General features: G+C 33.7%; 1 protein-coding gene across 4 annotated transcripts in view; it reads left to right on the plus strand.

Moving 5' to 3' along the window:
- The window catches only part of ERBB4 (erb-b2 receptor tyrosine kinase 4), a 1,210,589-nt gene that overhangs the window by 1,149,014 nt on the left and 45,668 nt on the right, over window positions 1–15,907 (plus strand). For all 4 annotated transcript variants that reach the window (XM_017535013.2, XM_017535015.2, XM_017535010.2 and 1 more), the window contains exons 21-25: window positions 4,765–4,920; window positions 7,362–7,437; window positions 11,302–11,448; window positions 13,419–13,516; window positions 14,827–14,997. In XM_017535013.2, the coding sequence (XP_017390502.1) occupies window positions 4,765–4,920; window positions 7,362–7,437; window positions 11,302–11,448; window positions 13,419–13,516; window positions 14,827–14,997 (648 nt within the window). The remainder of the gene's footprint in view (window positions 1–4,764; window positions 4,921–7,361; window positions 7,438–11,301; window positions 11,449–13,418; window positions 13,517–14,826; window positions 14,998–15,907) is intronic.

Below are 15,907 nucleotides of genomic sequence, written 5' to 3' on the forward strand. Positions count from 1 at the left end.
TTTTTTTTTTTTTTTTTTTTTTTTTTTGCCAAAGTACTAGGGTCTTTTAAAGCTATATGACTTCAAAAGGCTGGATGCGGTGGTTTATGCTTATATTCCCAATACTTTGGAAGTCTGAGGCAGAAGGATTGCTTGAGGCCAGGAAGTTGAGGCTGCAGTGAGCCCTGATCATGCCACTGCACTCCGTCCTAGATGACAGAGCTAGGCCTTGTCTCCAAAAAAAAAAAGAAAAAAACTGACTTCACTATGTTCATTAATTTCTCTGTGCCCACATAATCCTGTGACCCAATAAGAGGGAAGATAGGCTTATAAGTATAGACTTTATCGTCATCACAGCAAGGGATTCAATCCAACTTCTACCATGCATTAGCTAGATCAGCAGTCCCCAACCTTTTTGGCACCAGGGACCGCGTTTGTGGGGGCCCAGTAGGGGAGATAGTTTCAGTATGAAACTTTTTCAGCTTGGATCATCAGACATTAGATTCTCATAAGGAGTGTACAGTCTAGATCCCTCACATGCACAGTTCACATCTGGGTTCAGCTTCCTATGAGAATCTAATGCCGCCGCCACTAATCTGATAGCACACAGAGCTCTGGCAGTAATGCTCACTGGCCTGCCACTCATCTCCTGCTGTGCAGCCCAGTTCCTAACAGGCCATGGACTGGTGCTGGTCCATGGCCCGGAGCTTGGGAGCCCCTGATTAGATAACTTGGAGCAAGTAACTTGACCTCACTTAGACTTAGTTTTCTCATCTTTAAAATACGACAGCAGTATGTATCTCATAGGATTAAGTTAACCAACCAATGTAGCAACACTTGCTTTCATTACTATTGCGTTCTAAGTACTGGGTCAATGTTAGCTGTGATTGCTGACAGTTTTATTCTTCTCATAATATACTTTACTCAAGCTGGTCTGGCATGGACATGGGAATTGCTATAGGGCAGAGTATAAGGTTTCTTTACCCACCAACACAGCATCATGATGAATGACCCTTATTTGTTCATCTTAAAACTTCCAGGGACTTCATCCAGTTTGTTTTTGTAGCTGTTATTTCTAATAAGTGTCTGCTACCTTAGTTGGATGACACTCTGATTTTGGAGAGTGATTTCATTTTGAAGGAACTTAGCAGAGAGCGTGACTCAAATGAGATCTTCCAGTAAGAAAATCCTATTTAATGACTGATATGGAGAAAGCTATTATGAGCAATCCATAGGTGATTCAACACTCTCAAGGTGTGAAAGTAGGACTAAGATGGCTGTAGTAAGCAATAATCTGAAAGTATGCATCTGTATAATGATGTTTCATTGTTACAAAGCAACCATAAACATGTATTTTAATGGTTTGCTAATATATAGATACTTCTGTTCTTATTGCTTTTAGTGATGGTCAGGTGGGTGAAAGAAACTGCCTAGAGATTGTCACCTAGTTTCTTTAAATTGAGTTCTTGTTATTTTGAAGAAAATATATTTTCTGGACACATAGTAGTTAGCCTCAGGATAGTCTATCACCTGCTGAGGCTTTGTGTATAGAATTTCAAAGAACTTTTGGAGTTTTTGAAGTTTTTTTTTTTTTTTTTTTTTTTTTTTTTTTTTTTTTTTTTTTTTTTTTTTTTTTTTTTTTTTTTTTTTTTTTTTGTATTGTAGAGTTTGTCATTATACTGTCAGTCTGTGCAGGCTGCTATAACAAAATACCACAAACAGAAATTTATTTCTCATAGTTTGGGAGACTGGGAAGTCTCATATGATGGTACCAGAAAATTTAGTATCTAGTGGACGACCTGATTCCTGGTTGTTCGTAGCTACTGTAACCTCACCTGGCCGAAGAAGCAACAGATCTCTGAGGTCTCATTTATAAGGGTGCTACTATCATTCATGAGGCTCTACTCTTATGACCTAATCACTTTTCAAAGGCCCCACCTCCTAACACCATCACTTTGGGGGCTAGAATTTCAACATACAAATTTGAGGAAGGACATAAAACCATTCAGAACATAGCAGTTTTAAATTTCTTGGTGAATGTGCTTTAGTTCGCTATTGGCAAAGTACATCTCAGTCTTCCTGCGCATGTTTAAGAAATATAAAAATGATATTTTTATTAGAATATGTGGTTCAAGTGATCATTATCCACCTAAATTACAGAAGTCTAGAAACCAAATTGTTCTCTATGTATTCTTTCTTCATTGTTCAAACAAATACCAAGGATGATTATTTTATAAATATTCCTTGATATATTCCTTCTGGCCTAGTTTAGTTGAACTAAACTAGGAGCAGCTTAGTAGGAGCAGATGAGTGTTTTAAGTGATGGAAGCAGAATTCTGGTGGGATATTGAAAAATGGGGTCGAATTGCCCTCATGGGGTGCAGTTGGTCTTGGCTAAAGAGAATGACTAACCCATGCCCAGTGTGAGAACTAAAGAAAAAAAAATCTGAAAAACGGATGTAGCGCATGGACTGACAGTTTGCAACCTTTATTGTACACTTCCATCAAGTTGCTTCTGTATTGTGGCAACGGCTCCTGCCTTCAGCTGCACTGGTGTCCAGTCCGTTCTCTGTACTGACACCAGAGTGGTGTTTGAGTCCAACAATAATCTCTCTCTCTCCTTTTAAAAAGAAATTCCACATCACCTAATTGTGTACTGCATGAAATACAAAAGTCTAAGTTCCTTACCATGACATATAAGGGACCCTTCTTGGACCCTGCCTCTTCTGTTTTCACTTCCACTGCTCACCACTGTCCCACCCTCATACATTATACTTTAGAATTACAGAATGGCATATCTTTGTCCAAGTACACCATGGTGCTGCTGCCCCTGTGCTTGTTTTTTTTGCCTGCAGTTTTATCCTCACTTTGTCCAACTGCAAGACATCATTCAAGCCTTACTTAGGCCTCAGTAATGCTTTGAAGTCTCTCCTCCTAGTCACTTGCTAAGCTATACTACATAAGGGACTCAGAATACAGTTCTTAAATGCCTTGCATGTATCACATCAGTCCATTCAAGTCCTATCTGCCCACTTTATTAATTAGCCTCTGTTCTCCTTTAATGTACAGATCTTATCTCTTTTTTGTCTTCTCAGTGCCTTGCAAATAGCACATAGTACATGTTAACCTGTTGCCAACATATATCCTATGTTCTGATATGCAGGTGATGAGAAAGAGAACAATGAATGTTTCATGAACATTTCTTCAAAGGATAGGATCATCTGAGAAAACATGAAAATACTTTATCTCCAAGGCAATGCATTTACTTTTTTTTTTTGATCCTTTAAGTCATATAAGGGCTATATGTTCTCAGATGTACTTTATTCTAGGAATTTCTAATTTACTCAACCACAAAGCACTGTTTAGGAGAGAGGGCAAAAGTCCCGTAAATCTCAGTTCCAAGTTGATTTCAGAAAACACTAATACTCAGAGTGTCACCCAACTGTTGACTGATTAGACCATATCAGGCAGTATCTCCACTGGTTGTGTTTAATGTGCATTTATATGGAGTTTGGCTCATGATGCTGTTTGAGGTAATCTTCTCTTTATACTACACCAGGTATACGGTTCATAGTTTTTTGACCTGTGTGATTTATGTGTCTCTTTTCCACAGCTTTTGTTTTGATATCAGAAAACATTAATCCTTCAAAGTCCTGCAGTTGTAATGTTAACTGCCAACAGCATTTATTTGCAATTGGCATAGAGTATGCTTCCACCATTTTATAATAATTCGAATCTGTTTTTAAATGATGACCTTTTTACAACTAAAATCATCAAATATAGAATTTCCCCTAACTCTTAAACAAAAATATATTCACTCTAATCTAGGCTTCAGGTTTATTTCCTTAGTTTTACATAAGCTCTTTTGTTAAAAATAATTGTTTAGCAACTCTTAGTTCACCTGCTACCGAAGTACAATTAATAATTCTACTATGGAACATTTTTTTCTGAATTTGTATAGATATTAATATGTAACATGTTATATATTGTTATATATTCATGTATTGAAGAGAGCAAGCTGTGCCTCTTGCTGTTCAACAGTAGCAAATTTTATTTTTAATTTCCCTGTATGTTTTATAAAGGCAAAATATTAAAGGCTAATTCAGTGTCACTACAACCTGTGTAATTTCACAGTGAATCCTCATAATGACTACTGATGTCATAGAAGCCTTCTTAAAAATTATAGGTTTTTAAGACTCCTAGAGTATATACTTTATTCTGTGCATAATTAATAAGAATAGCATAATTCTTAGTATAATAGTATAAAGAGAATAGTATAATTATTCAGCCTCCACAGAATCTATGATGGCGATTTTGGCACCATCAAACCTCAAATGAAATATTTCTAAAAATTATAGAGGTATTTGTTTGGATATGTAGGGAGAAAATGACATGAAGCAGAAATTATTCAGAAGAAAATGATTATGAATATGTGGGTCAATCCAACTATATGTTAGCTTATCTACTACAACACCTGTACACCTCACTAACGAAAGTGTTTGCAAAAGGATATCAAGTTGCTTGGAAAATAATCATCTAACATTTAGCTCATGGGCAAGTAATTTGTTTGTCTCATAGGACTTTAGGGAGAAAAGATCAAAAGCTATTTGTGGTTTGCTGTCCCCCAAAATCAGGTTTTCTCTAATTTTGAAAATATTCTAGAATTCTGGCTTCACTCGAAAAATTAGGCACTTCCAACTGAAGGCTAAGAGACTTCTTTTTTAGACAAAAGGAAAAGCCTAGGCATTAACGAACTATGTCATTAAGGAACTTGATGTTTTTCAGGGAATGATGTACCTGGAAGAAAGACGGCTTGTTCATCGGGATTTGGCAGCCCGCAATGTCTTAGTGAAATCTCCAAACCATGTGAAAATCACAGATTTTGGACTAGCCAGACTCTTAGAAGGAGATGAAAAAGAGTACAATGCTGATGGAGGAAAGGTGAGTATCATTTTGAAAGCAATATTGCTTGAAAATACAGTTTAATATCCTTTTCTCTCCTTATATTTTATACAAGAAACCAATAAGCCTGAGGCTTAGGAGATTATAAAACCTTAGTTCTACCATTTGCCTTTTCCCCTGCCCAGGTTATGTATATGTATGTGTATATCATATATACCATACATTACCAACTTTCGTTTCTCAAAAGTAGCTAAAATAAGGTGATGTGTGTCTGTACCCATGTGACCTTCATGTTAGATCCAGGGATGGGAAGTGGGTGTATCCTTAGGGATTCTAGAAATTAAACTTTGATGCATGGCTGTAGAAATTGTCCCGTTGATCTAAAGCCCATAGCACTGACTCTTATAGAGAACATAGCTTCTCTCTCAGAGAAAAACTCAAGTACTACAAAGAACCCTGAACAGAGCCATTGCCTCATCTACCTTTCCTGACCCTCTAGTCTCAGCCCCTGTCTGACAATGGCGTTCCTGCCTGTTTCATCCAACATGAGGTCTCAATCCATGCCTTAGTCCCATATCTTGTATTTCCTTATTAACCCTCTCTTTAGCGTGCCTTTCTTGGACAATCTATTAGGACTAGACTTCCTAGGGAGAGCCCTCTAGCTTCACCTGACAAACTTAATATCAGGCAGTTGAAATAAAATAAGCAAATGCAATTTTAGCTTATGGTGACCTTTAAGCTTACACTAACAAAAAACCCAGTTATTTTTGTGTCATATAAATATATTTATTATATGCCTTATTTATCAGGGACCATTAAAATATATATTATAAATATTTTGCAATGATAGGGTTCCAAATACTTAACTTCATCATAAGACAAAGTAACACAAAAATTTTTTAAACTACCTACAGTGTTGAGGAATTATCTGGCTTTTCCTTGATTTTATTAGCCTATTTGGCCTGTTTGCTACTAAATTGCAGTAGTCTGAAACCACAGCTTTGAAATTCACTATAAGACTGCACAGACGTTGAAGTCTATAAATCACCTGACTTCACTTGTCTTGAGAATATAAGATTTGAGACGTAAGATTTGTCTAAAGCAAGATTCATTATAGCTTTAAATGCTTGGTAACCATTAAGTCTTTATCAAGCTACCTGTGATTTAAACTTACTTCTTTAACACAGTGTCTGTAGTCCATAAAGTCTCTAACTCCTTGCCCATAGGGAAATTACTTTCAATGTGTCTTCTGTTCCCTTTCACTGAATACCATGATTCTGTCATAGAGTTACCTTGGTGTCACCTTGGTGAGCAGCCAACCTCATGATTTCAAAGGCCTATTTAGTTTTAAGCTTTCAACTGCAAAGTGGAAGTGTTTATCTTTATTCCATAGAATCTAATTATATTCTCAGCTATATAATGCTGCCCTTCATAGTTGAAACTCATTCTGCTGACCCATCATCAGCAGGATATGTGGGTTGAGTTGTTTTTCTTGTAGTGATGATAGATTTGTGCTGATCCTCTCACATTCTTTTATATAGTTCCTATTTTGAAAATGGTACATATTTTCAATACTGACTAATCAAGATGAGAGAGGTCATTTGAAGCTGGAAAGCAAAGCAAGGCTAACTTTGGAATTCATGATTTTAGGCATTTTAGTGGCCAAATTATATGAGAGGAGAAGGGAAGGAGCAAGTATAGAACGAGTCCATTGTACTGGTGGCCCAAAATATGTCTGAGGGTGAAAGGGATAACTGAAAATATAACAAATCTCATTTTTAGAGAAAAATCTATAAATACATTTTTAGAAGTATGTGTAGTAGATATTTAGACTTGTTATTGTCAGTCAAATTTGCCAGCAAATTAATTACTGAACATTAATCAAGAACTATAGAAAGTTATCCCTACTTAATTATTTTTACCTTTAATTGTTTATAAAGCTTTTTTTTTTTTTTTTTTTAAATGTAAGTATGACCGGGCAGGGTGGCTCATGCCTGTAATCCTGGCATTTTAATAGGTCAAAGTGGGCGGATCACTTCAGCTCAGGGGTTCTAGGCCAGCCTGGGCAATATGATGAAACCCCATCTCTAAAAAAATGCAAATATTAGCCAGGCATGGTGGCACACACCTGTGGTCCCGGCTACTCAGAGGCTAAGGTGGGAGAATCACTTGAGCCTGGTAGGCAGAGATTGCAGTCAGCTGAGATTGTGCTATTGCACTCCAGCCTGTGTGAGAGAAGGAGACCCTGTCTCAAAAATAAATAAAATTTAAAAATACGTATAGTACATCTTTATTTTGTGAGTTTTATAAATTAACAGTTATAGAATTAACATATAGTTATATAACTTATATAGTTATATCTACATATGCACAATAAAAAAATATGATTAAGGCCAGCCCAGAGACTCACATTTAGGAAATACATATAGAAGTGAATTTTTAATGTAATTATAAAACTTTTACTTCTTACTTCTCTATAGATGCCAATTAAATGGATGGCTCTGGAGTGTATACATTACAGGAAATTCACCCATCAGAGTGACGTTTGGAGCTATGGTAAATAAATCATCTTTGTGAATTAAAGCTTATAAGGCAAAAATATGTATGTTAAATTCATGTGAAATATCTTAAGCTAAATTATTTTGTTATGTTATAAATACCCATTTATAAGCCTAATTTCCTACAGGAGTTAACTTTGCTTTCTCATTGAAAAATAACAAAATATTCCATTTTACTTTATTTAAGTTCTAAGATACTTGTACAGAACGTGCAGGTTCGTTACATAGGTATATATGTGCCATGATGGTTTCCTATCAACATGTCATCTAGGTTTTAAGCCCCGCATGCATTAGGTATTTGTCCTAATGCTCTCCCTCCCCTTTCCCTCACCCTTCGACAGGCCCTTGTGTGTGATATTCTCCTCCCTGTGTCCATGTGTACTCATTGAACAACAAAATATTCTAAATATCATTGCTATCTGCCCTTTTCTGTTATTTCTGTTATGCAATATAATATACTAATATCACTGCTGAGGTGTTTTCTATAAGCTTTGGTTTGGTAGGAACTTGCCTGATCATTTTGACAGAAAAAAAATTCAGCCAATTTTAGTTTATGGACAATTTCATATAATGTCATGGTGTTAACTTTAAGCAACTTTTGAAAACATAACTCAATACAGTAAATATTCAAATAAAAACAAAATCAAGTTTTTGTGGGTTTTATGGCATATGAGAATTTATGTTCTGTAGTGGAAAACAAATTATTGTCATAACAAAAATTACTGACAGTGAGAGCAATGAACATGGTAAAGAGAAGACTTCTAATTGCAACATTAATTTTAATTTACAAACTACTTGTGGAGTAACAGAAATGTTACAAAGTGAATAATATGAACTGGAAAAGTGATATTTATAATTAGAACATTTATTTTATTGAGTTTAACTTAATTGTTAAGATGAGCTATTTAGCATCTGTCTGGCTACTTACAATTTAAGTCCAGTGTTACCAAGGAGTCGGTATGTTTCCGTTTAAATAGATGATATAAAATTAGCATTGCTTACAAATAAAAAAGCTTCATGCCCACTTAAGTAAAAGGGTGGTGGTGAGATTTAAACGTATGGTACAATTTATTTTACTCAAACTTAAACGTTTTATCTTTTTTTGCATTGTTGGGAAAAAAGATATAAAACAATCACTTAAGAGCTTATACTTCTCTAGGAAAGAAGTAATTATCTTTAAAAAAAAGTATTTAAGACATTTCAATCAAATGGGTTATTCTTCCCACATATGTATGCCATACGAGGTGTTAAAATTTTCTTGAAAGCTTCATGTGTTTATTTTACTCAGAAATAGAAAGTGTTGTGTGTCTGAGATATAGAAAAATGTAGTGGAAATGCTTGACAAAACTTACTTGCTAAACTATTGTAAGAAGTGAATAGAAAAAGACATCTATTACATATATTCTATGATAGATTTATGTATTATGATATGGATTAGTATCTATATTAGCATTTATATGTTACATGATATAGATAGCTTTGTAGAATATATATTAAGTCAGATTTGTATATCTTATATATCATATATTTTATATATGTATATACTTTTTTCTTTTTCTTCTTTTTCTACTTACAATTCCCTGAATCAAATGTGGCAATCCCCTGAAGGCGAATTTAAATTAGCTGAAAGTATATATAACGTCAACAGAACAGTCATATTTTTAATAGTAAAATTTGTCTTTTGGGGAAAATCTTGTTACTCAGACTATAACATTTTTCTTCATGTTGAGTTGCAAAAATCCCAGGAACTGTTCAGAAAAATAAGTAAATAGGTAGTACCCTGTTTTGAAACACAGCCCAGGTCATCAACCCATATTCATAAAGCATTTTTAAAATTTTATGATATATCATAGTTGATTGCAAAAGGCATAAAAGGCAGAGAAAGTTGCATAATCTTGTTTACAGTGCACCTTTATGGAAAATTACCACTCGGTGCATTTTTATTTTTATAAAAATAAGCATCGACTGTGATATACATCTTAAGATAATGGAATTGCAAGTAAAATTTGAGGATGTTTTGACTTAGCTTTCCCTAATATTGTTCTCTCACATGAAACCATACTTGTTTAACCCTATCGTCACCTTTACAAAGATATACTTGGATTATTATCAGATGAAGTAGAGTTTTTTTATATTTTGGCTTTTATGTTTGTATTTTTCTGTTTATTATATTTTCTATTTTGATTTATAGTTGCTTTGTATCTCACTTATATTGGGAGTTCTGATAGAGGTGTGAGAGTACCCACTCTATCTTTTATAACCGCCTACCTAAGTTAATAACATGTTCTCCTTAAATATATATTCTAGGCCGGGCATGGTGTCTCATGCTTGTAATCCTAGCATTTAGGGAGGCTGAGGTGGGCAGATGGCTGGAACCCAGGAGTTTTAGACCAGCCTGGGTAACATGGTGAAACCCTGTATCTACTAAAAATACAAAAATCAGCCAGGCATGGTGGATCTTGCCTATAGTCCCAGCTACTAGGGAGGCTGAGGTGAAAAGGTCACCTGAGCCTGGGGAGGCTGAGGCTGCAGTTAGCTGTGATCATGCCACTTTACTCCAGCCCAGGTGACAGATTGAGACCCTGTCTAAAAATATATATATATAGAATATATATTTTAGAATATATATATATATATGACTAACTAGAGATGAACAGTCATCCACTTAACCTGTTGCAGCCTGCCTCATAGAAAGTTTTTATAACAGGCTTTAGGAGCTATTCCTTAATATACAAAATTAAAAATTTAATAACAATGAGTCAAATTGTCACTAGATTCATATTAACAATATATCTAAAATCCTAAGATTTAAATATTAACCAAAATAATCAGGTCATAGTTAATATTCTATTATCAAGAAATAAACTAAAAAAGACTTCAGCCTGAGTAAATAATTCATTACAGATGGCAGTAGGAAAAAAAACATAGCTCTAAAGGATTTTATATTAAAAGATGACTGTGTATATACATCAGTCAGAATTCACTTTGTAATATATTATTGTGCCCAGCTAGCTATTTCTGAACTTAAAAGTCTTTATCCTTAAGAAAAATATCGTAGATTATATGATCATTATATCATAAAAAAGATATTTAGTTATGTATTATTGCTAAAATCAGAACCATCATTATCAAAACTGGCTGTTTGCATGTTAACATTTAGGATATTTGTTTTTTCAGAGAAAATCAATGTCTAGTGATTCTATAAAGTAATTTTATTATCTAAAGAATAAACTACTTTTATCCCCTTCAATTTTGTTGATGCCTACGTCACATGTACTATATATTATTATATATGGAACATTTCTCACTCAGGCTCTCATATATGCTAAAGAAATATATCTGTTTTATTCAGCTGTTTTCTTTGTGTGAGTTAGAGTCACAATTCTTTTTCATAACATACCGTAATTCTGGAAACGTTCTATAGCAAAGATGCTAATCTCAAAATTAATCAATATCTTATCCCACAATTATATTTATTGGTACTGAATACATATCTAGATATAGTAGATGAATCGTTTTATGGATTGTAACATGGTATAGTGAAATATAACTTGGATCAGCAAACATTAATATTACCTGTAGTTAGAAATGGGGAACAGATTCTATATAGCGACATCCACTGTAAATTGTCTCTTTTAGACGTTTAAGAAAATTGACTTCTCCCACAAAGATCTAGACATTGGGGTTTTCATAATGGATATAGGAATTGGTGGAGTTTTTTTTGTAAAAACAACCAAAAAACAACAACAAAAAATCTGTCTTTTGGTTAATCTATAAGGAACATTCTTATCACAGGTATATTGCTGGTTTGTTTAAAATATGTTGTTAATGTGCTTACATAAGAATCTTTTCTCCAATGTAGGAGTTACTATATGGGAACTGATGACCTTTGGAGGAAAACCCTATGATGGAATTCCAACTCGAGAAATCCCTGATTTATTAGAGAAAGGAGAACGTTTGCCTCAACCTCCCATCTGCACTATTGACGTTTACATGGTTATGGTCAAATGTAAGATTGCAAAATAATGTTAACATCACCATCACCATTCTTAGTATAGTAATGGCACAGACTATTCAATCTATGTAATGTTTCTCTGTATTGAAAAATACAACCGTTCAAAAACAATTATGAAGGGAACATGTAAACTCCTGTTTGTTGTGACTATTATTAATATAAAGTAATATTCTTCCATGCTATAAAGTCAAAATTATGAGTCTTTTACTCTCATAATCTCCATGACAGTCAAATTGCCTGTCGTAAAGAGATGTAATTAGACACAGTAATGTTATTACTAACATGAGTGTTAGTAATAACATTAGTGATCTTTATGGGAAAATATCAGGCTACATGAATGATCTAAACATAAAGGAAAAAAGCTTGAAGCTGATAGTTTTAAAAATTAATAGAAACAGCTCTACGAGTTTTAGTCAAGAGCAGATTAGCAGGACAAAGTGGGAAGTGGGAAGAAATGAATCTACAGTGAGCCAAAAAAAATTATAAATGTTTACTTTTATCAATTTGATCATTTGTTTACATCAAACTCTTTTCTTCCTGTGCCCCAGACACATATGTATTATAAATGTATTTTTGAAGCTCAGATCCTTAATTTAAATAGAATTACGGAAGTCTCTGGAGTTTCTGGCTTAATTTAAGTGAGATTAACATGCAGCAATCTCTCTTGTATAATCTAAGGTTTTCCCCTTCTGATTTACATGGCGTTAGCAAAGAAACAAACTGGTGAAGGTGAATAAGCATCTTATTAATAAGAGACTTTGGACCCAGGTCTACTCAGATTTATATTCATGACATGTGTGATACATTCTGACAGTGAGGGAGGAAATAAAAAATGTTCTTTGCAGTTCAGGTCAGCATGCCCTTTTCACTAAGCATAGTTCTATTTACTCAATATTTAGTTGGAGAGAAACCGATACCTCAACTGTGTTTAACCTTTTTTGGCTTCAATTGTTTCAGAAACACCTATTTTCTCATTAGTATCTTGGCATTACCAAGCATTTTTATAAATGAACACATATAGAATACAGAGCATTTGAGCTTTGTTTGGAGAGAAAAAAAGCAGATCACGTTAATGATATATAAAATTATATCCAAAGAATTTCCAGAATAGAAATAACCAAACTCCCAGAAAAGGAAGGAACAAGCTTTGCAGCCTTATTCTCTCAAATATTGTTTGATAGACATCTATGGAAGAAAGTTTAAAAACATGCATGCTTTATATAATTTAATCCTATAACTAGCATAGGAAATGATTTAAATTCATCAGAATTTAGCTCTGATGAAATTATGTAAAACCAAGGAAATACTTTGCCTAATAGAGAGTTTTACCTTTCTTTGGGGGTTTTAACACCTAAGCGGATCATTTGGCAGGAAAATCAAGGAAAGCTTTGCACTTTTATTCTCGTCATCTCATTAGCTTAGCAGAGACTGTAGAGATAAGGTCTACTTTATCTAGACTCCCAGCTAAATACTAATACATACCTTGAAACTTGCTGATAGTATTTTTATGCTAGACAAGCTAGTACTAAGATAAGCTAATATCTATTGCGAAACAGACATTACTGTAAGTCACTTTGCATCAGTTTTTTTCCTCCCCCCCCCCACCAGGACAAGAAAGTTGCTTTTAATTCCCTTTTTCTCCTTTGTGCTAGTGTAAGCATTGTAACCAAATCTTTTCTCCCATGTCACTCCTAATACAAAATGATAATATATCGTAGTCACCTCATCTATATACATCAGAGGAAAACAGTTATCTTTTGTTTTACAGTATCTTACATTTAGTTAGGAATATCAACAAAGAAACTGATAAAGCCTTACCAACTGAGTTGTTTCTTTTACTAGCTTTATTTTTCAGATTATGATTAAAACAACATTTTTCAAACTTTTGCTCATATTTGCATAAAATTTATATCTCAACTTCTAATTATGGATATAGTGAAATTTTTCACTGTGTAAATTTCCAGGCTGGATGATTGATGCTGACAGTAGACCTAAATTTAAGGAACTGGCTGCCGAATTTTCAAGGATGGCTCGAGACCCTCAAAGATACCTAGTTATTCAGGTTAGTACATTTGATTTATGCCTTTAAGACTAGGCCGATGGCAAACTCACTGCAAAATATGAATAATATCAGGACTTTGGAACTGTGGAAATGGCCACTAACATACTGATTAATTAAGCAGATTATCAGGTGAAATAACTTATGAAAAGAGTTTTACTTCATGTCAAAGATGCCTTTTAGCACCTTCCGTTAGTATTCCAGTGACTGATATTGAACAGATAATTATGATTATACATATACATAAAAAGGTCTAAATCCTGAGACACTGATTTTAGACTTTGATTTTATTAAGTGTAAGTCATGTTCATTAGCATAATTTTCATTTTTCAGAACAAAAGACAGATTTGTTTTAATGTTGCCCATGCTTGAAGACAATGAATCAAAAGATTCAGTATATTAATTTCCCCAAAAATATTTTTAAATGTTTTGTTTCATTTGGAGAGATATGCAGTATCCAAGCAATAACTCAATTCAAATGAATTGATGCACATCCACCACCCAAAGGAACATTTTATATTTAACACTAGAAAAACAGGACAATTTAAAAATGATTCTGACTATTTTCACCTAAACTAGAAACAAATAAGCTTTGGACTAGAGTGAATTATGTTTCCTCAGTAAAACAATGTAGCCTTTATTTTCATATCAATAGTCTGACATAAAGATAAAAGCTAGGTTTTAGAAGATACTTATTTCCATTTATTTTTCCCCAAAATTAGTTTTCATAAACTGAAATTGTTATAGGAAAAATACTTAAGAAATAGATGAGGTGAGAAAGAGCATAACAAAGATTTTGGTGTCTGCTTCATACACCTTTACTCTGTTTGACACTTGCACCGTGAGTTTTGAATGCCACTGCTTTGATAATGTAGCCAGCATGCTATAGAATAAAGTATAGACCCTATCGTCCTAATAATCCTACAGCATCAAACCAACCAAATAACATAAAGGTTGATAAGTTAATCACCTTTTATTGTTTAAAGTTGCAGCCCACACATGATCTGGGCAATGAACAATTATTTTCAGACCTGAAATTGACTTTACCTCCCTAAAAACAACTTTTGAATTTTGGTTTATTATTAATGGTATTTATCATATTATTCTAGTATAAAATTTGTGATTTGACCCTGTCATATCTAAGCATGTTATAGGTTTCTTAATGGCTGGTGTTGTGCTAAAGACTTGTTTTTTTAAAATGCCTGTATGAATTTTTCAACGATTTGTTTTGATATTACAAAAATTAATTGCAGAGACCACATGTTTAAGATAAAAAAAGAAAGTCATGTTTGTGTCTGATGGTAATCTTTTAGGGTGATGATCGTATGAAGCTTCCCAGTCCAAATGACAGCAAGTTCTTTCAGAATCTCTTGGATGAAGAAGATTTGGAAGATATGATGGATGCTGAGGAGTACTTAGTCCCTCAGGCTTTCAACATCCCACCTCCCATTTATACTTCCAGAGCAAGAATTGACTCAAATAGGGTAAGAAGGAAGTATATACACATATTATATTACTTCTGAGGTATAAAATCATGTAAATAGATTATAAGCACTAACATTTCAAAATTATATAGCTCAAATCAGTGTGATGCCTAGATTAAAAATATACCATACCTACAAAAGATGTGCCAATCTTCCTATATATAATTTTGGAAGACAACCTTGGACAATGCAACATGTGCATTGAAATACCTTCAAGATTACAGAAGAAAAACATTTTCCTCATCTTAATTTAAAAACAAATCTTAACTTTAAAAAACAATTCCACCTAATAAAACCATATGTGTGTATAAATAAATGAAAATCCCTACCAAGTAGGCTTTCTACTTTTCTTTCGTAAGAATACAAGTACAAATCTCTTTCTGTCAAGTTGAAGTAGAAACACAGAAAACCATGCCGTCCTTTGAACTTAATCATATTGAAAAGGCTGCTGAATCATTTCTAAAAAGTAGATTTAAGTTTTGAAAGAGGCTTCTGTAAAGAATTTATATTTTATTTTAAATGTTAAGCCTACTCTATGTGAATTCCATTGTTTCTTTGAAATCCATGCATTTTTTACTTTTATAAATTCATTTATTCATTCAACATATAATGAGTACCACTGTGTGTGAAACATTAGTATACATTTAAGACTCAAAGAATTTTGATACAACTCTGCTTTCGAGAAGTGTCCACCTTAATGAAAAAAATTACACAGATATAGGGACAGCATAAGTGCTGTAATCCAGTATTCACTGACCATTACAGAGCATGAATAAGTAGTAAATTTATGTCTAATCAATTTATTTCATTGATTAGATCTAAACATGATGGTTAACTTTTTCTAGAAGATAATTCTTTTGTCTCCTTCTTTATCTAAGAACATTATTACAGCTAGTAGAACAAACAGCAT

The sequence above is a fragment of the Cebus imitator genome, unplaced genomic scaffold, assembly GCF_001604975.1.
Source record: "Cebus imitator isolate Cc_AM_T3 unplaced genomic scaffold, Cebus_imitator-1.0 Scaffold89, whole genome shotgun sequence".
In the NCBI taxonomy this organism is placed as follows: Eukaryota; Metazoa; Chordata; class Mammalia; order Primates; family Cebidae; genus Cebus; species Cebus imitator.